At 45.0% G+C, this 20,852-nt stretch overlaps 4 protein-coding genes and 1 long non-coding RNA gene across 10 annotated transcripts; 3 read left to right on the top strand and 2 right to left on the bottom strand.

Moving 5' to 3' along the window:
• Positions 1-239: 239 nt before the first annotated feature.
• LOC147971078 (protein FAR-RED IMPAIRED RESPONSE 1-like) lies at positions 240-785 on the top strand. Its single transcript, XM_087523811.1, has one exon. The coding sequence runs from the start codon at positions 240-242 to the stop codon at positions 783-785; it is 546 nt and encodes a 181-aa protein (XP_087379937.1).
• Positions 786-821: 36 nt separating this feature from the next.
• On the top strand, positions 822-2,899 carry LOC147971077 (protein FAR1-RELATED SEQUENCE 5-like). Its single transcript, XM_087523810.1, has 2 exons — positions 822-1,522; positions 2,170-2,899. The coding sequence occupies exons 1-2, from the start codon at positions 822-824 to the stop codon at positions 2,897-2,899; spliced, it is 1,431 nt and encodes a 476-aa protein (XP_087379936.1).
• Positions 2,900-3,664: 765 nt separating this feature from the next.
• Positions 3,665-4,473, bottom strand: LOC147971076 (uncharacterized). The gene is made up of 2 exons (XM_087522733.1): positions 4,202-4,473; positions 3,665-4,064 (listed from the first exon to the last, which is right to left on the bottom strand). The coding sequence occupies exons 1-2, from the start codon at positions 4,471-4,473 to the stop codon at positions 3,863-3,865; spliced, it is 474 nt and encodes a 157-aa protein (XP_087378859.1). The 3' UTR covers positions 3,665-3,862.
• A 4,005-nt stretch (positions 4,474-8,478) lies between these two features.
• On the bottom strand, positions 8,479-9,919 carry LOC125506927 (uncharacterized; the record flags this gene model as incomplete). Its single annotated transcript, XM_048671634.2, has 5 exons — positions 9,688-9,919; positions 9,428-9,538; positions 8,923-9,084; positions 8,729-8,827; positions 8,479-8,622 (listed from the first exon to the last, which is right to left on the bottom strand). Coding segments are annotated over exons 1-5 (666 nt in total), but the record flags the coding sequence as incomplete, so codon positions are not given.
• Positions 9,920-12,134: 2,215 nt separating this feature from the next.
• On the top strand, positions 12,135-15,967 carry LOC125508444 (uncharacterized). Of its 6 annotated transcripts, none has more exons than XR_007283479.2 (6): positions 12,141-12,507; positions 13,103-13,616; positions 13,789-13,883; positions 13,962-14,045; positions 14,155-15,567; positions 15,657-15,967. It is a non-coding gene; the product is annotated as an uncharacterized LOC125508444 (long non-coding RNA). The 6 variants fall into 6 exon arrangements; XR_007283477.2 differs by having other exon boundaries at positions 12,151-12,507; positions 15,395-15,567; XR_007283480.2 differs by having other exon boundaries at positions 12,151-12,507; positions 15,345-15,567.
• The last annotated feature ends 4,885 nt before the right edge of the window (positions 15,968-20,852 follow it).

Here is a 20,852-nt window from a genome sequence, read left to right as displayed (position 1 = left end):
TAGATGGGACTGCCGCCCATACTGAAGTGAACGATGAAACTGACGACGACGCGCAAGGGGATGAATATGGTGGGCAATCAGAGATCGTGGTGCCTCATCCACCGTACATTGGGCAGAGATTTGAGTCATTCGAAGCAGCAAAAGAATACTACCAGACATATGCAAAGTTCCATGGGTTTGCGGTCAACACCGAGTACCATAGGAAAATTAAGAAAACTAACGAGTACAGCAGAGGTGAGATGAGGTGCCACAAGGCACGCAGGAACAAGAAGGGGAAAGACGATGCGCCTGTCGTTCCGGAACGAAAGAGAGGTATCATTCAGAAGACTGAGTGCCCTGTCCGGTGTAAGCTAAACATAGATGGAGCACAGTGGGTGGTCAATGAGTATTTTGACGAGCACAACCACCAACTGATAAAGAAGTTCGACCTGGTGAAATTTCTGACCGCCCACAGAGGGTTCACCCCTGTCGAAAGGCAATTCGTAAAGCTGCTACATGATTGTAACGTCAGTCCATCAAGAATGGTGCAGATACTATCTCTCATCCACAGCAAAAAGGGGACTCTGAGTAGCATGCCGTACATACCAGCTGACGTCACAAACCTACGGGCAAGGTACCGTAGAGAGAGCAAGTTGGCAGACATAGAGGCCACAATTGCCTACTTCGATGAGAAAGCCAAAGAAGATGCAGATTTCTTCTACAGGATAAGGTTGGACGATGAGGACCGTGTCAGGAACATGTATTGGGTGGATGGTGCTGCAAGGAGAGCCTACAAACATTTCTGAGATTGCATTTCATTCGACGCGACGTACCTCACCAACATGTACAAGATGCCGTGCGCTCCGTTCATAGGGATAAATAACCACAATCAGTCATTGCAGTTCGGCTGCGGGCTCGTCCGGAACAAAGACACGGATGGGTACGTTTGGCTGTTCAAGACCTTCTTGGAGTGCATGGATGGACTTGCTCCGATGAACATAATAACGGACCAGGATTTCAGCATGCGTGCAGGCATAGAGGAGGTCTTTCCGTTGGCAGTGCACATGCACTGTAGGTGGCACATTATAAAGAAGGCTGAGGAGACGCTAGGACCGTTCTTTGCTGACCGTCCAGAGCTGCAGAAGGCATTCGAACTGTGCGTGGACCACAGCTTGACGGTGGAGGAGTTTGAAAGGAGCTGGATGGCCATGACTGAAACACATCAAGTCCAAGACAACGAGACTCTTGTAAGCCTGTGGGAGAAGCGAATGTACTGGGTGCCGGCCTACTTCATGCAGTGCTTCTTCCCCTTTCTGCAGACTATGCAGCGCAGCGAGGGATTCAATGCTGTTTTGAAGTGGTACGTCAGTCCTGGCAACTCATTGCTACAGTTTGCCAAGCAGTACACGGCTTTGCAACAAAAAATTCTGGGATCTGAGCTGCAGCAAGAAGCGAACACCGCGCTAAAGCAGCCAAAATTGCTAACGTACTTACCGATGGAGAGGCAAATGAGCAAGATATACACCAACAAGATCTTTAACAAGTAAGTCAGTTGCGTTACAGTCTTATTTGCAGAAAAAGCACCAAGTCAGTATGTGCCTTATAGAGTGCGATGCAGTTGCCATGATTTTGCGGTTGCCATGTTTAATAAAGTACTGTTTGCCATGCTTACTCAGATGCAGTTGTCATATTCAATAGAAATTATGTTTGTCATGCTTACCCGGATGCAGTTTCAATGTTCAATGAAATGCAGTTGCCATGTTTAATGTAATGTACTTCCACTGGACATGTTGGTGTGCAAATGCTAGTGTCAAATGGAAAATGTTATGCTGTTGCCATGTCTATTGAAATGCAATTGCCATGTTTACTAAAATGCAACTGCCATGTTTGCTGAAATGCAATTGCCATGTTTAATAAACTCTAGTTGCCATGTTTAACAAAATGCAGTTGCCATGTTTAAATAAGATGCATCTGCCATGTTTGTTGAAAATGCAGTTGCCATGTCTATTGTACTGCATTTGCCATGTATAGCGTACTGCATTTGCCATGTTCAACATACTATATTTTCCATGTTTAATGAATTACGTTTGCCATGTTCAAACAAAATGTATATCTATTTTCCATGACAACATAAGGTGCTACAAGAAAAAAGCCCACAATAGTTTAACAGAAAACACACAAAAAATGCAGATTCCAGGAAGAAATAAAGCGTGCCAGCATGTTCACGGCTTTCCAGGTGGACGAACGTACGTTCAAGGTGTGTTCTATTTTGGGCATGTCAGATTCAGAACCTGAAGACCCGGACAAAGGAAGGAACTACTTCATCACAGCCTCGATAGGTAAAGGCGAGTTCTATTGCCAATGCTGCAAGTTCGAACAGGACGGCATTGTGTGCTGTCACATACTAAAAGTAATGGACGTGAACGCTGTGACACGGATGCCCCGACATTTCATAAGGCGGCGATGGACTTGGGATGCTGACGATGCGTTGGCGCCGCAAACAACACACGCAGTTCTGGCTGTGCATGACGAGAGACCAGAGTCAACCATGGAAGCCGTGAGGCACGTTGTGCTGACAAAGAACTATGCTGAGCTAATTGATGAAGCGTGCAAGAGTGATGACACAGCGAGAGTCGCAGAAAAACACAGGAAAGCACTAAAAAGAGAGCTTGATGAGATCAAGAAGAGGAAAGCCGAGGAAGCCTTACACCGGTTCCCCCGCACATCAAGCGTGCCTTCATCCACGGGGCCGTCGTCTGGAAACTCGGAGATAGGATCTGGAACAGCAAGCACACAGACCCAGGTCAGGAACCCACCCCGTTCCATCACAAAGGGTCGTCCAAGAGAGATAAGGTACAAGTCAGGATTGGAGATCCAAGCAAAACACAAGAAAACGAAGAAAGGGGCAGCCAATCCATGAGCAAAAATTGTGGCGTTGTGGACATTTTGTTTTGTACCCTAGATGTTGAGAATTCTTTTTTAAAACAATTGGGGGAATAACTCTTCAGGGGCATCAGAAGTGCAAGGGAAAATTCATTGAATGGTTAAATGCAGCTGCCATGTTATGGGTACTTAATCTGCCATGATGCATGCATTTAATTTGCCATGTTATGTGTAGTTAGTCTGCCATGATTTTTGATACTAAACATGCCATGCTAATTTATGCTAAATATGCCATGTTGTTTTGTACTGAATATGCCATTCTAGTTGTAGTGGATCTGCCATGTTAATTGTACTGGATCTGCCATCTTACTTGTGCTGTAGTTGCCATGTTAATTATGCTGGAGCTGCCATGTTGTTTGTACTGTATCTGCCATGTTAGATGTACTGGACATATGCCATGGTATTCCTGATGACTCTGCATGGCATGTATTCACATGACAAAAATGACGCGGTTTACGGGCACGTAGTGTGTTGTGTGCAAGTGTATGGGAAACAAGTTGGAAAACAGCGTAACGTGCATAAACCCCAGCAAAAACGTTGTGGCTGCATGATCAACCTACCCCCGTGCAGTTACCGATGAAAATGAAGAAGCAAAACAGCCAAAAATGTAAAACGACAATGACTTCCACTACCCATGTCTGATGAACTACATTTGCCATCATTTTTAAAACATCGTAGACGCGTTCAAAGCATCAAACCGATGCTAGAAACGATGAAACCATTGTAATAATTACGCCTAAAAGTAGGTTCACGTCCACACATATATTACATGAAACTATTCAAATGTCACTCGCACACCACCACTACATAGTAGCCTACGCGGGGTTGTAGCCACAACATAGCACACAAACATAGTTTTCAACGATAAACAACGAGATAATACCTTACATTCCTCGGCAACAGAATGTAAGGTGTGCGTCCGGTCTGTAATGCCACGTGATCACTTGTACTTCTTGGTGACTTTCTTGACAGCTTCCTGCACAAACTCGCGTGCTCCCGACCGCTTGTTGAAATCTTCATTCGTCAACCAGTTCCATGTGTGGATTTTCCGGAGCTCAACGACCATTGCAGCTGTGATAGCGGGGACAATTCTTCCTTCCCACTTCGCAAGGTACTCCAGCGCGTGAAAGCCACAGTCCGTCCTGCACGAGGAAAAGAGTAACGTGACCACGCAAAGAGCTCAGACGTAACAAAAGACGGACTTCAATTTCAGATCTGACAAACAAAACATGAATTGGATTGATGTAAAATGGCAGACGAAAAGGGAGGAAGGAATTACGTGTTCCCTTGCTTTGTAGTCGCCACATACTCAGTCGGGAAATGACTGATCTGGACCTTTGAGTGTTCATAATGATGTTGCCATGTCTCTTTGAGGTTCTTAATGAAGAATTCAGCATGCGTGGTGAGGTCTGCATCATCTTCCGAACGGATTGAATCAAGCACCTCAACACGTTGGTTCTTCAGGTCAAGACAGATCACGTAGTGGTGACCACACTTGTCGTGTGGGTCATGTGGTGAAAGCTCCTGAAATATGGGGAACATGACCTGCATTTAAAAAAGTGAGGAAAATGAGAATCAGCGTTCGCGTAAAGAACAGCAGAGGGACAAAGGAATTAGAATCACGTAGAAAAACTCTGGTTATGGGTGGGGGTAGTTGAAATAAAGTTGCCGTCCATGTGTGAACAAAAGTATGCCATGTATTTTACTGTCAAGTTGCCACATAGTTTGCGCGGCATGCAAAAATCAAATAAGTCAGTGTGCACGGCAGCTGTTGCCACATGAAAACAGCTGCCACGTAAAACACAACTGTAGATGATGGCAACAAAAAGCACACCTTGTGAAAAAAAGTGCAGACATTGAAGGAGTACTCACATATTTCTTCATTGTGAGCTTGAAATCACCGTGTTGGGCAAAGTTCTTCCTCAGGATTTTGTGGTGGAAGTCACTGTCCCATATTTTGCAGGTCACACTGTAATGCATGATTGTCTTGTCGGCGCACACATCGGTGTGGTTGTTGATGTAGTCAATCCCGCATGCAACTACGTTCGTCGACATTTTGCCGTTTGGCCTCACGGACTCAGCAAGATCACCAAGGTCGACGTATGTCGCTCCGCATTGAATGACTTTGGTTCTGTCCAAACATGAGCTGTATGAAAACATATAACATGGAAGGATCATGCCTACTAAGTAAAAAAAATTATGAAAGAACTAAAACAATATAACATAGAAAGTACGAAGGATGTGAATGGTAAAAAGGGAGCAAAGCAAAATGAGATGTTATGGGGTGTGGTCGTTTACGCTTTCAGCTCCTTCATGTGCTTGCCGCTGGACCTCGCATTTCCAAACCGCTTGACGATATCGTACAGCTGGGTTTGTTCTTTAGTGGCCCTGAATTTGGGCTCGTAGTCTTCCGCGGGAGGTGGGTGCACTACCCTCTGCTGCCTCACAGAACCAGGAGTGGCACTCCTAATGGTATCCTCAGATACCGTGTCTGCAGGCACGTTGGAACTTGATTGCCCTTGCCCTCGTGAGGACTTCCTCTGCAATGCTGCCTCCTCAAGCATGCGGTAAGTTTCTTCAAGAGACGGTGAAACCTCCTCGGGTGTGGCTGCAGTGATAAAAAAAAGTGGGTTAGGATACCTAGGAAATCAAAAGCAGATGGATTGTGAGAAAATATGGGGTGCATGATGTGAGTTGTAGGTAGGAAAAAGTGGGGCAGTTGCCATGTGTGGTCCAGCTGTAGTGACCATGTCATAGCAACTACAGTTGCCATGTAGTTGGAATGTAGTTGCCATCTAGTTGGAATGTAGTTGCCATGTCACAGCAACTACAGTTGCCATGTTGTGTCAACTGCACTTGCCATGTGATTGCTTTATGAAAAAATGCAGCATGGAAACAAAAAAATGCAGGTGACATGGTGTTGAATCAATTCCAGTTGCCATGTGTGATGCACTGTGTTTGCCATGTTACGGAGACTACGGTTGCCATATTGAATCAACTTCAGTTGCCACATGGTTGCCCAAATGTAAAATGCAGCATGGCAGAAAAAAAAAGTAGGTGACACGGTGCATCAAATCCAGTTGCCATGTCATCGCATGTCAGTTGCCATCACAAGTGAGAACCCCCCAAAACAAAAAATATGATTGGGACAACAGTGAAACTACACAGACGTGTGCAAGAAAAATCATATGGACATGGCAAGTGTACCTGCCACAATCGGCTCTGCGAACTTGACAGCCTTCCTGCCCTCGACCATTGGCTGCGCCATCATTGCAGGCATGCCTCCTGGGAATGCAAAGGCAACTGGCATAGGATCTTGCACAACTGGTTGATCTTGACTGATGCCAAGGTTGAAACTCGGTGGGGTAAAGGCCATTGGGTGCCTCTCATTCCTGCTGGCCGGACCACGAACGACTTGCGGGGCAGAATCCAAGGGTGAGAGATCAACAAACATATCTGAATCAGCCGCTGCAGAATGATCGTCCTTATTTGCAGGGCGGGGCGTGTTGTCAGTGGTATCAACCGTAGCTTTCATGACAATCTTCTTGTTTGGGCTGTAGGGGACACCGACATTGACTGGGAGCCTGGAAGTGCGCAGATTTATGCTGGGGATTTCCACTGCAGGAAAAGGCGCAGTCTGCTCCAGGTGTTCACCTGTGTCGCTCGTGCCCGGCTTGACACCTGCATCAGTTGTGCTCCGGTCTTCAGGTTTCTCCGTCACATTGCTTTTGGCAGGTGGCGGGAACAGTGTGGACGCAGGAACAAAACCAGACTCGTCTCTCCTGCTCCTGGCTACTGTCGGTGTGTTCGGTATGTCTGTTGGTTGCTTGCGGGGGCTACGACGCCTAGGTGGTAGACCAACACGCGAAACAGTCGCCTTAGCAGTATCTGCACCGCCAGGAGCTGGAGCTGTTGTGCCAGGACTCTCACCTGTAGATGGCATGTCCTTGTGAACTGCCGCCTCGACCGCTTCTGTCGTGGACACAGGAGTGCCACCGCGCACGCGCTTGGAATCAGTGTCAGATGAGCGGGAATCTTCCTTGCCTAGGTTCGTCTCGGGAGCATCCACTTCAACGCTTGCTGATGGGGTGGCATGACTCACAGCAGCATCCTTCATTGCCAGAAGGGTTGGCAGTATTTCAGCTGTCCTGGCAGATACCGACTCGTCACTCCCCGATGTACGGATGCCTATTGTTGTAGGCTGCACATCTGCAGCCGGCGGAGATGGTCTGCCACTTGCATCGGAGTTGGTGGGAGCGGTCAACGGTGCAGCAGCAGTATTGTCGACTGGTGCCTCCTGTACATCTGAGTTACCCCCTGTTGACAACTTTGAATGCATGCGTTCGAGCGGGTCCTTACTGATATGCTTGGACCCACACGTAGTAGTCTTCTTCACCCTGCAAAAAAAATGAAGCGCATGAAAAAGGTATTTAAAAATGAAACAAAATTATGTTTGCCTTGGTAGAAATCTTAAGAAAATGGAAAAACAGGTGGAAAAGCTGGCAGTTGCCATGTAAGGGGAACGTCAGTTGCCATGTTAGCAACCTTGAAAGAATGATAAAAATGTCTGATCTGCCATGAATGCAATTTCAAACCTAGGCGTGGGATGAGCTCACAAGACAACGGTAAAAAGATGGCAGTTGTCATAAGGTACATTAAAGTTACCATTTGGCCTACATTCCACTTGCCATGTGAAAAACAAAAATAGAAGTTGCCACACGTTTAGAAAGTAAATAAAATATCATTTGGTAAAACAGCGGTTGCCACGTGGGGGGCGATGACAGAAGACAATGTGACAAGCTAAACGAATGCATTGGAAAATCAAAAAATATAGCGCTATGTCAATGAAAGCGGATGAAGAAACCTACTTCCTGACTGCCTTCCTCAGGTCTGGCAACATGACAGGATCCCCGGTGTTGGTTGTCGTCATGCGAGGAGATGTCCTGGTGGAAGTGGTATCACCGGCAATGGGGGCACCTTTGTTCAACCGAGCAGAAACACGGGTTGGTGTTGGCGCCTGTTTCTTCGTAATTGCTCGTCCACCAGCTGTCGGCTCGCTGCACGTATGAGATGGAGGTCAAAAAAAGAGGTGGCAATTGTCAGTCAGCAATCTCGTTGCCGCGTTTGACAGAACACAAGTGCAAAAAAGAGGATGAGTCTGTTCGAAGAAAATAGACAAAGCAAAAAGCTAAGATGAAAGTCGAACCTCTTCCTGGCAGCTACAGGGTCGGTCCTAGACCTCTTGCCAGCAGAAACTTGCCCAGCACCCTCTGGAGCCATCCCCCTCTTTGATGGCAAAACCCCTTCGCCTCTCACAGCCGTGTGTTGTTTGACTTTATCCGGTTGGGGGACATCTGTTGCATCCTTGCCCTTGTTACCACCTGCGCGAACTTCAGCGTGTTCATCATCATCGGTGTCCTCTTGCACATTATCCATGACATCATCGTCATCCTTGCTGAGACCAGCGTCTCCACCTAGTTCATCTTGTGTGTCAGCGGGCTCCTGGGAACTGTTGTAATCATACCGGCCACGGCAACCAGTTGGCCGGTGTGTACGTTCTGGGACGAATGAAGTGAATTGCCTCGCAACCGCGTCGTCGTCAGAGCCACTGAGGGACGTCCACCCCTCAACCAACTTCCCGAGCAAGCCAGTCATTCCAGATGCAAACTGCCCTATTAGCTGCTCAACAGGTGCCCTCGCCTGTACACAAAACAAAGAGGCATCAATGACAACCCCGTATTGCAATCACTTGCACGACATCGAAAAATACTCCACGGCAAACCATATATGTAGATCTTTTGATTACCTCTGAAGGACAAGACGGAGCTGAGTGCACGTCCATCCACTTTTCAAATTTTTGAGGCCCCCCAAACACGCTGTAGTCTATAGAATGCTTGGCCATCAGCTGGGGAGAAAGAAAAAAAAGTAGCAATGATATAAGAGAGAGAATGATGAACACTGACTAGCAGTTCATGTGTTGCAAAAAAAAGAAGAACTAACCTGCAGTTTACCATATTTGCTATCAGTTACCCTGTCTGCAGCAAGCACGGCCTTGACAGCATCAATAGTCCACGCAGAAACAGCAAACTTGTGCGCAGGCGGCAGGCCTCCTGTCCCAGTGAAGTCCACGGTGGACAGATCAAGGCAGTCGACGTACATGAGCTGATGTACAACAATTTTAAAAAGAAAGAAAAATCAGTTGCGGTCATGGTATTTTGCGACAAATAACAGGATAAAATATATGGTATTTTACAAAGAATATGCCATCTGCATGTGCTAGTTGCCATCATAGAGTGATGGCAGTTGCCATCATAGTATGATGGCAGTTGCCATGTTGTCATGTTGGCAGTTGCCATCACAGTATGATGGCAGTTGTCATATAGTCATGATGGCAGTTGCCACATAATCAACATGGCAGTTTCCATCTTGTTATGATCATGTTGACATGCATGAATAAAGATGTGTTAAAAAATAGTGTTCACATAAAGGACCGGTAAAAAAATACCATTAAATGCAGTCGACAACCCTTCTGGTACACCTTGCTTGCAAATGCATCATGCAGGAAGTCGGCAATGAACTTACACCAGTTCATGTTCTTCACATCTTTCAGTTTCGCCTGCACCGCATAAAATTCAGGACAAGGAGTTGCCGCGTCAGAATTCCAATGGAAAAAACAACAAAAAAACTGTCAGTGACTAGCTTGCACATGACATCGGAGCAAAAAAAATTGAAGGAAAAATAATGTAGTAAAGATAGATCATTCACCAGGATGGGGAAGCATTTGTTGCTTGGGCGAAGAGAAGTGGTCGGCGCGAAAACGGCTGAGATGAGGTACATGAGTAGCTTCATCTTGAAAACATCTCCGTGCGTCGTCATGGCCTCCAACGAATCTGCCACTGCAGTCGTGTTCGGCATGGATTCCAACCCAGGAAACAAACGGGGGAACAGCGCTTCCTCGATCTCGTTGTTGACCTCGTACGGGACTTTGATATGTCCACGGGGCACACCCAACATGCAGAACATGGATTCCTCATTCAGCGGTAGTCTTCCGCGTCCCGGAATCACGAATTCTCTGGAGGCGGGGTCGTAGATCTCACCAAGCCAATCGCATACAGGGTTGACAAGGTTCGTGCACCGGACAGCCATCATAGACTGCATACCCATCTCAGCAGCAGCCCCCTTCTGATCGTCGCTGAATTTGTCAGTCAACGCAGTCAGTCGTTCTTGGGAGGCTCTGTTGCGAATACGTTTCTTCTTCTGCAAAAAAACAGACATAAAGTGATCAGTTGTTGCCATGTTTTTACAAACAAAAACAGGATATCAGTTGTTGCCGCATTTTGCAATGTAATGAAATTTTAGTTCGTGCCAGACGATTGCGGGCTCAAAGGTGTCAACCATTAACATACATCAGGAAGAAGGGGTGTGTGTGTGAACATTTACCTCATCACCCTCTTTTCTCCGCCCAGTTGCCCGATTACGCTGTGGTGGATTCATGAAATCATCATCATGTTTTGACGATTGCCACGAGCCATTCTGCTGAGATGGGAACATACCAAATTGTCATGGTGGAAAATGTAAATGCAAGGGGGTCAGCAAAAACACTTGCCGCATGCAACGCATACGTATGGCATCTGAAACATTTGATATGCAAATTCGGTTGCCACATTGTGCAGACATTTTGCCACACTGTCTTATATGCAGAAATGGCAGCAGGCAATCTGTTCACACTCTATTTGCCACACTGTCTTATATGCAGAATGGCAACAGGCAGTGTGTTCATACTCTATTTGCCATATCATATACTACCTAGATGGCAACAAGCACACTTTAAGTGCGCAGTGGTTGCCATCCAGTGCACTTGGCTCTTGAATGCCCACTGACTACCGATTGTGGCAACTGTCACACCGTGGTTGCTGTCACGTAACATTCAGAAAACACACTGGCTGCAATGGCACTTGGCTCTTGAATGCCCACTGACTACCAATTGTGGCAACTATCACACCGTGGTTGCTGTCACATAACATTCAGAAAACACACTAGCCGCAATGAAAATAGAATGGTTGTGGCACCTAACACAGGAATTCAGCAATCTTAGTTGCCACACGGAAAAAAGAGCGTGTGTTTGGTAAATATCACATTAGTTTAGCAGAATTAGTTGCCACATGGAAGAGCGTGTGTGTGGCAAGTATCGCATTACTTCAGCAAAATTAGTTGCCATGTGCGAAAGCTAACATGTGGCAACTAACACAGTCGTTTTCAGTAATTTGTTGCCGCAAGGGGAAACACGTTTGTGGCAACTATCAAATATGTTCAGGGAGTAAGTGGTCGCGCAATCATGATAGTTAATGTAACTATCAAGTTCGCCTCATTCTGCATTTTCAAAAACCAAACCAACTAGATCTAGGGTTCAATGGCAATTACTTCGACTTCAAATTCACCCTCGAAATTCTCCCACGAACTCACTGCAAAACACAAAATCAAACCAACGCGCATCAAAAACTACCCGGAAGACACCTGCTCAATCCATATGCAAAAACTAGTGCGTGCCTCCGAACAAGCAGAACCACGCCGACGATGCCGCCGCCGTGGCCGCGACGAAACTGGCCAATGCAACCAAAAACGTCTAGCAGACGACTTCGACGCCGGCGGGAACGCCGATGCATCGACGAATCGCCTGAATCTCTACAAATCTCGATCGAGGAATCGAACAGGGAGGGAAGGGGAGGAAATGCAGGAAGGGATTGCGAGGGGTGCATCGAGCAGTACCTTCAACCCGCAGGCGCTCCGGCGAGCCGCTCCGTTCCGGCGAGCACCACCGACGGTCCCGAGCACCGTCGATTCTTCCGCCTTCACCGTCGCCTTCTCCCCTCTCCTTCTCCTTCGATAGTTGGAAATGCGAGTGGGTTCTGCCAGTAACTGCGGTGCAGAAGAGTAAATGGGAGCGTGAGGGGGAGGGGGCAGAGGCGTGCGACGTCAACCACAGTCGAAGCGTGGCGTGCGGGCGCATTGCAGTTCCACCGCACGACTCAGATGGCAACCGCTGACCGCGGGGTGGCAACCAACGTGCGGGCGAACCTACTCGCACACCGCACACGCGCCTCATCCTACGTGGCACAAAAAAATCACCTGGTTTGTTTCAAGATTCATGCACACACCTGCCAACGATGATGCTTGCGTGTGGTCGGGATGGTGAACGCCCACACGTGTGGGCGTTAACATTTTCGAAAAAAAATATCCATCCCCAATTCGTGCGGGCACGCCATCCTCCGCCGTGCCGTCCTCCCCGCACCCTGGCCTGTCTCCTCTCCGCCGCGCCCTCCTCCCCGCGTCATCCGAGTCCTCCGGACGCGGTTCGCCGAAGGCGAGGCCCAGGCCGCCGCGCTCCTGGCCCGCGCCGGCCGGTTCGAGCGCACGCCGCCGACCGCGAACAGCTGCTCATCACGCTCCTCTCCGCCGCGGGAAACGGCCGGGAGGAGGAGGACGCGCGGGAGGCGGGGCAGCGTCCGATCCGGCCGAGGCTTACGGCGACACGGATGCGGAGGCTCTGGCCGCGGTCGCTACGCTCCCTCCGTTCACTACCTTCCCGTGAGCTTACTTCCACCCTAGCCTCTCCCCCTTTCCTCTTTGTTTTTTAACTGATTCCCAACTGCTTGATCAATCCCGCTCCTCTGCTCCTGCAGGATGGCTTTATCTGTTCAATTGCTTAATTTGGTTGTCTTGTCTTACCTGAACTGCAAGGGAACCAACATACATGGCATGATGGATGGAGATCAGTAGATGTTTTTTTGTTCTGTTCACATGCTTTCTAATAGTTTCCATAGGATTATAGGCATGAGCTTTGAGCAATAGGCATAAATCTGTTGTAATCAATCAAAGGCAGTGAGAACGTTTACTGAAATCTTTAGAAGTTGCGATCCTCTGAATTGCTTTGATTGAACGTCCAACGAGGATCTCATCTTATAGTAACTCTGAAACATTGTATTGGTAGTTTTTATCTTTACACTTTTGCCTTCTGTACATACTGGATTGCATTGTTTAGGACATGACACAGCGCTGCAAGCAGCTCATGAGAGTAGTTAGCAAACGCAAATCATTGTATATGTCACTTATGCTTCTCTTAATAGAAAATAGTACTATTTTGGAGAAGGGCATCTGGCTGACTTTCAATAAAACTCTTCAGGTTTTGTTTGGTGAGATTCTCTTCAGAAAACAAGATTTGTATTGGTGGTAGATCGACAGCAACTGACAGCATCTTCGTCATCCGCGGTGGCAGTGCCGTCCGCGCAGAATGCCTTCTGCGTCCGCGCCTCCGCCACCGACACCGCCACGCAGCCAATGATGTCAGCATGTGGTGAAAAAAGGGCCCAAGTGAAAGGTCGACCAAGCTGTAAAAATTCAGTGAGAGGAATTTTTGTGCTCACAGCTCACACCATGGCGTCCGTTGCCTCTGTTCTTACTTTATTATTTTGTTTTTCCCTTCGTCGTTTTTTCACGTCGCCTGACAAGAACAAGAATTGCAAAGAAGAAGTGAAAAGAAAACACAGAACAAAGGATGAACGCCAGAGAGCACTACTATATATTTTTCCCCCAAAATATGATGGGCAGTGGTGTGCTTGTTTGCATTGATCGCATGGTGGCCAGCACTTCACCACACATCTGACGGCGACTGTTTTATCCATGAGGTGGAGGATAAGGTATTCACCTCTAAAATCACACTTCCGTTTTCCTGTTTCCATCTGAAATATGGATTACCAATATACTACTCTCACTTGGATTTGCACATGAAAGCAGTATAAATACTTTCACCGAACTGTACAATTTGTTGAGCCAAGTGTCGAGTCTGATATGGCATCTTTGTGCTTTCAGAGAAGCGCATCTCTGAAATTCACAGTTTTGAACCTAAAGAGACACATCTAGAAAATGATTGCACGAGTGGTTCCAGTGTCATGTACGTCAACATGGTAAGCATGTCTTCTTTTCTGATTCTAAGTTGTAAAAGTATTCCATGCTACTATTTGTTGACCAGAATTGGCTACCAGGTTGGAGATTTGGGATCGGATGCTGCGCCAAGAGCGAGGGACAGAGGTGCTGAACTAACAGCAGGGGGGAGGGTGATTCTTCAGGTACCAACATGGCTGTCGACTAGAGAATTTAGTTAACCGTTTGCTTTACTTGAAGCTCCAAATTGTAGTTATTTTATTTGTTCACTAATTTGGTATAATCCTAATCTAGGAGGACTATGATTGTATGATATGAGATCCTGACATTTAGCAATAATAAAAGTCTGACACTGAATGGTTCTTTTCGGAAGTACAGTTGTAAGATCTATGATTCTAGCTTCGACCTTTAACTGGACAGTACTAATTGGACATATAATTGATTATTTATGCACAACAAGATATTCTGTTTGTTTTGGTTTTTCAATCAGATTCATCTAGCCCTTTGTTGACTTTCTAATTGTTCCACCCTCTACCTCTGAAACTCAGAAATCAGAGAAAGGTCATTGGCATATCCCTATCTCTGACGAAAATTTGCTAGCGAGGAAGAGGACCAGAATGTTTTTTCTATTGTTGGGGATATACATAATACATATAGATAAATTTGGACCATTTATAACAGAGATTTCTTGCCAAAAATATTAACTCTGTCCAGCAGTGGGCACTGTCAAGGTAATAACAGGAATTTGCTGAACCTAATTGAAAGAAAGAGGGATGGTAATCCGATCGAGAACATTCTCTAACTAAAATAGACTTACGAACAATCAACAATATCAAATAGTTTCAAATTAACAAATGTTGTTTGATTAAAATACTGATTTAAGAATTTGGCGAATCTATAATTCTCTACATAGAGCCTGTTCGGAAATGGTCTGGCTCCTCAGAATCCTCGACTCCGGCTCCTGCTCCCGAAATGCTGCTCCTCGTAAAAAATAGCGCTGAAAAAAAACTGTTCGACAGACAGCTCCGCTCCTTGATTCACTCGTGGCGGGTGGAGGAAACAGAAACGAGCGAGTCGTGTGGCCACTCTGAACCGTTTCCCACTTGGCGGTGGCAGTTCCTTTGTAAATTTTATCAACTCCATGATATTGAAGATCTGAGATCTGAGAATTAGCCGCTCCACAAAATTGCTCAGCAGCCCGCTTCACTCCACGTTTTCAGCTCCGTGGAGCTCAAGCGTTCGGCGCCGCTCCACCAACTCCGGGAGTGGAGTTGAGGAGCAGAGAGAAACCGAACACACCCATAATCACTTGGTGCATTGTTAGACCACTTGGGGACAATATCATCAATTTCTTGCATGCTGCAATAATGCAAGTTTAAAAAGCCAGTTTCTTGTGTTTCTTATTATCTCTGTGTTCAGCTAACTGCCAAGAATCATATAAGGATGCATCTAATGAGGTAGATTTTGTTTATGCATTTTTTAAGTGTAGGGATGCTGTATCTGATTAACAAAACATTGTTCAACCTTCTATGAGTCCACCTCTTCCAGAACAGGCATCCAAGCATTTTGGTCTGCTACCAGTAAGCTGCCAGAGCAAGATAGCTGGGAGTCTGGGATGTCGAGTCGTTGAGCCGTCCAATGCTAAGTTCGCCGGCGGAAGGAGAACATCCGTCAAGCCGTCCGTCGCCTGAGGCGGCTACGCCAGAGGTATGTCTCCTCTTGAAAGTTAATCGCCTGAGCTGTCCATCGCCTGAGCCCCTGTTTCAGTTTATTTTTTCCGCCTCGCTGCTCAACAGGTCCGTGGGTTACTACTCCTTTGCTCTTGCTGGCGACTGGCCTCCAGAGTAGCACTTGCTTGAGATCTGATCTAGAACTGAATTGTGCCCTGCTTTGCTGTGGTCGTATGCTCTGTGTCCACCGATGAGTTTCAGATACAGATTAGGACCAAAATTGGAGTAGGTTCAGTCGCGCAAATGTTGTATCACTTTGTCATGGGTATTGTGCTGTTGAATTGCTTGTTGGACTGTTCAAACTAAAGTCGTCCAGTCAGTTTGCTACAATGTTCATTTGTTTACTTTGGAAGTTCTGTAGAATTTGGGCCTGATCACTTTCGAATTTGTCTGTGGTTTGAGATTAATCTTTCTGAGATGTTAGAGAGTGGGTCCAAGGATGGATCTGCCCATCAGTGTGCAGAGGATCTTCTAATTCCTGCAGCTAATCTTGATTCATGGATATTGTGTTTGCTCTGTGGCGCATTATGTTTCAGTTTATTTTTTCTGAAAAATTGGCGCTACTTCTGATTGCTCACAATTTAAGTTTTGCTGATATACACTGGAGGCATTATACCAACAACTTTCTCTGTTTTTTTTATGTGTGCTACTACAAATACAAGCACACAGCTTACAAACACACGGCTTCCGCTGGCTTGGCTAGCTTTGTACGTCCACTTTGCGCTACAAGTCGCCTTTCTACGCTGTCTTACAATCTCGTAGTACAGACCATGCTCCACCTGAGGTGCGCCCGATCTCATGCCAAGCTAACTACGGTTCTGTCGTTTTGAAAAAGGCATGAACTTTCCTTTGTGCCTGCAACCATAGGTTCCATCATCATTACCTTGCGTGTATATGGACAGCTTGCACTCTTTAGGACTGATAGATGTGAAATTATTAGATCTTTGCATCAATTACAGGAACAGCACAATGTAAGATATGCAAGTTTATCGAGAGGAATGAAAAGAAAAAAAAAGCACATGTATGGTTTATTTGGCATCACCAGCTTTTGTGTTTTCAGTGTACATCTTAGCCTATGTAAACTGCAAGTTGAATAAAGTGTGCTCTCTTTCTCTAGAATACTTTCTTTAATAAATGTAGAACATAAAAGCCTGATCTTAATAAGCGAGACCTCAAGTTGTTCTTTCAAGATAGATTCAGATCAAACCTTTTCAAAGTAAAGATCCCTCGGCCAGAGACTTAAGTTACTCCCGTGAGTACATACTAAGCTTTAGTAGAAAAACTTGTTGATTGACTGGAATCAACGAAATTTCGATGCAACCAACTGCAACAAGTGGCAGCATGAACTAGCTATGAGCAATATTTATAGGGTACTACTAGCAACCGCCAAGGAATCCGTCACAAAAACATGTCAGGCAGCTAGGCATGTGAGTGAGATGTGTGTCGGTAACATTGGATGTTTGTGTGTAAATGTAAATCAAGAAAAATGATTCTTGGTATCTAGAGAAGAAATACACACACACACACACACGAGAGAGTAATTCATAGTGGATATAAAAATACCTATTAATGTTGTGCGTGAGTTGACTCGACATGCTGCAAGATCTTCTGATTTGTTCTCTGAAGGTGACCTCAGAGTATAGCGTTGCATATTCTTGAGGCAATTGTGATTCTCTGTTTTGTTAGGACTAAGATGCTTGAACATGTAAGCAGTACACTATCAAGCAATAGAGATCTTTCTCGTACTGACTACATGCTGCCATTTGGGCCATACACATTGTTTAGTAACTAATCAAAAAGTGTCAAAGGCTAGCTACCAAAGCAAATCTGAATCTGCTAACTATACCACTACTGCCACAACTAACCAAGGTTGGAGCATAAGAAAGAAAGGAGGGGTCGCCAATTTGAATGCTAAGGACAAGCTTCCATACAGCGGCTGCACGTCCACCAACCGCCATGGTTGGAGCCTGCGGGAGGAGGGGTGGGAGGGAACAGGGAGGAAGCAGGAGCCACCCAAGGTCCTGTTCATACGACGACGCAAGCGGAAGACATAACGTTGCGGCCACCGGAAGCGTTATTCTTTCTGCCCTTGTCTTCCAAGAACGAGGGGGGCAAGGGAGGCGGCGGCGGCAGTGGGGAAGAAGAATGGGGAACGGGAAGAAAGATTGAGTTTGTGCGTGTTGTGTGTGTGTGGGTGTGGGTGTGTGTGTGGGTGTGTGTGTGCGCGCGTGCGTGCGCGTGTGCGTGCGCGTGCGCGTGTGTGTGTGCGTGCGTGCGTGTGCGTGTGCGTGCGGGTGTGCGTGTGGGTGTGTGTGTGTGAATAAAAGTATTTCAATGGGTTAAGCTCAAAAATCAGTTCAAAATAAATTACAAATGAAATACAATATTTCAAAAAACGTTCGTCACCATAAAAATGAGAATTAACTCCAATTTCTTAAAAAACACCTTCTCAAAATTAAAAAATATTCATGTTTTTCTGTACAACAATAAATAAAATTGATTGAAAGACTGCCATACACAATTACTGTCTCATCGGAGAGCTGAAATAGGCCATGTCGAACATTGTTAGGATACGTCCAAATTTCATGGTGCAAAAAGAAATTCTCAATGCATCCTTATTTCTGATGTTTGCAAAAATTGGATTTAAAAAGTGTTGCATAATGGCATGTGGAGCAAGTTATATTTAATATTCCACCCGGTGCAACGCACGGGCATTTGTACTAGTGATTACTTATAACAAGGATTCTCCCATGTCCTTAAGAACAAACAGAACTACTTACAAATCATATTCATGTTAATGATCAGAGGAGAATTATATATGACTAACAATCTGAACATATGATGTTCCACCAAATAAACCAACTAGCATCCACTTCAAAACATAATCAACACTACTAGCAAGCCACAAGTACCAATCTGAGATTTGAGACAAAGATCGAATACAAGAGATGAACTAGAGTTTGGAGATGAGATGGTGCTAGTGAAGATATTGATGAAGATGAGTCCTCCCACGATGAGAGGAGCATTGGTGATGACGATGGCTTCGATTTTCCCCTCCTGGAGAGAAGTATCCCCGATGGAATCACTCCACGAGAGAGCAAAAATGCTCCTGCCCATGTTCCGCCTCGAGACGGCGCCTTGTCCCGAAAGTCTTATTTTTATTATTTTTCTAGGGCAAAGGGCTTCATACATGAGAAGATGGGCCACAGAGGCCTGTCGCGCGCCCCTGAGCTTGTGGCACAAGTGGGTTCCCTAGTAGCTTTTTCTTCCAGCATTTCTTATATATTTAAAAATATATCTCCATAAATTTTTAGGTCACTTGAAGCTCCGGAGAATAGCTATCTCTGATGTAGCTCTTTTAGGTCAGAATTCCAGCTGCCAACAATCTCTCCCTTGTGATGAAACTTACAATTTAAGAGAGAAAGGGCATTACAATTGCATCTAAAAATGAAATATGACTTTAAAACAATATAAATAACAGTAGAAAAACATGATGCAAAATAGACATATCATCGCTTCGCTCGGTCACATAGAGCATGCCTAGCACCAATTCGAGCTCGATCTTCAGCTCCAACCCTACGCGCACCACACACCCGAGCGTAGCATCCACCACGCCTCGTCGCCGACGCCATTTCCATCGTCGTCCGAATGTGTATGTTTCACGGTTGGATGTGGCTCACTCTGCTCTTTCTTTTGCACCACACACATGACCTTTTAGTTGACGGGGACGCCGATCCGGCACACCTCCGACTTTGCTTTGGCTCACCATCGGCGCGCAACTTCACCAATGTGAGTGTCGCCTCCGGTTGAACCCCCACTGTCGGATCTGCTTGTGGCCTAGTTTAAACTCAATTTGGATCGTGCCTCATATGAGTCAGTTTCGTTCGTAGCCTGAGTGGCTATCCCTTTCAATTCGATTCCACATGACGTCGATTCGAGTCCCATTCTACGCAGGTTAGGTGCCCTTTTCTGCGTTTAGTGAGACACTGATCAGTGGGCCCTCGAGCCATTGCTGACAATGCACATGTGGCATGATTGCCCCACCCTTGAGAAGCTATAGCTACTTTCATTTTTCTTTGCTTTAATATTTCTCTCTCTCTCTCTCTTTTTATAGATTGAAAAAATAAAAATAAAATATCCAAAAAATGGCAAGAATTTCAACATTTTGTTCAAATTTTAAAAAACTCTTCGTGTTTTATTTTTTTGGAATTTCAAAAAAGTTTATTTTTCCCAAAAAACAGAATTAAAAAATTTCAAATATGTTCATGTTTTCCAAATTTGATTATTTTTATAAAATGTTCAGAAGTTGTTCATAATATTCAAGAAGTGTTCGAAAATTTTAGAAAAACTGAAATTTAAAAAATCTTCACAATTTTTTAGAAAATTGTCTGTTTTTTTCAGAAATTCTTTGTATTTTTCAAAATATGTTCAGAAACTTGCATTTTTCATGTTTTTGTAAAAAAATATGTTGTTTTCAAAAAATTGCCCACAATATTTCTAAAACGCCGCTATAGTAAACATGCATAATACATTAACCCAGTTGAACTGCCCCTATGTGCATCGTGCCCCTATTGGACGCTTGTTGGAGGCAACGAGCGGTAAATCCTATTCGCCGCATTTTACGGTAGATCGTTGATGTTTTGCACAGAGCAAACTACCTGATCCAACTGCGTTGGCCGGTCCATGGGTAGATAAGCCTTGTTTGTGTAACCTTCTAGAAGGTTCCTAAATTGGTTTTAATATTTTTATCAGTTGTTTTCTTTTACTAGTTTTTCTAGTTTTCTTTTGGGTTATTCCTTTTTTTTTGAAATTTTCAAAAATTGTTTGTGACTTTTAAAAATTTAAAATTATCAGAAATTGCTCTTAAAACCGAAAAAAATTGCATTTTAATTTGTTTTCACAAAATCAAACAATGTTTGTGTTTCATTTTTTGGCAATTTCAATGATGGTCCGTGTTTTCAAAAATTGTTCTTAATTTCAAAGAATGTTTTTGTTTCCAATATTTGTTCACAAATCCAAAAAATTTCATGCTTTAAAAAATCAAGCAGATTTCAACAAATGTTTACATTTACAAAATATTCAAAATTTGTTCACAAATTCAAAAGATATTTCCATTTTCAGAAACAAATCAGGAAATTTTAAAAATTTGTTGGCGTTTTCCAGAATAATAATTTTTTAATGTTTGAAATTAAAAAGAAAGAAAAACAGTTTGCTACGGTATTATTGCTCGCTTCTGTGAACCGGTGGTACAGTGCATGCCTG

The sequence above is a fragment of the Triticum urartu genome, chromosome 5A (genome assembly GCF_056163025.1).
Source record: "Triticum urartu cultivar PI428250 chromosome 5A, HENAU_Tu73, whole genome shotgun sequence".
In the NCBI taxonomy this organism is placed as follows: Eukaryota; Viridiplantae; Streptophyta; class Magnoliopsida; order Poales; family Poaceae; genus Triticum; species Triticum urartu.
Note: the sequence above shows the minus strand (reverse complement) of the source record. Positions and strands in the feature narration are given on the sequence as shown.

Excerpts from the sequence above, each read along its gene's own strand:
- LOC147971078 (XM_087523811.1), top strand. The coding sequence starts at position 240 with ATGAGGTGCCACAAGGCACGCAGGAACAAGAAGGGGAAAGACGATGCG.
- LOC147971077 (XM_087523810.1), top strand. The coding sequence starts at position 822 with ATGTACAAGATGCCGTGCGCTCCGTTCATAGGGATAAATAACCACAAT. Across the intron at positions 1,523-2,169 it reads ACCAACAAGATCTTTAACAA|ATTCCAGGAAGAAATAAAGC; the intron begins GTAAGTCAGTTG and ends CAAAAAATGCAG.
- LOC147971076 (XM_087522733.1), bottom strand. The coding sequence starts at position 4,473 with ATGCAGGTCATGTTCCCCATATTTCAGGAGCTTTCACCACATGACCCA. Across the intron at positions 4,065-4,201 it reads ACTACAAAGCAAGGGAACAC|GACGGACTGTGGCTTTCACG; the intron begins GTAATTCCTTCC and ends TTCCTCGTGCAG.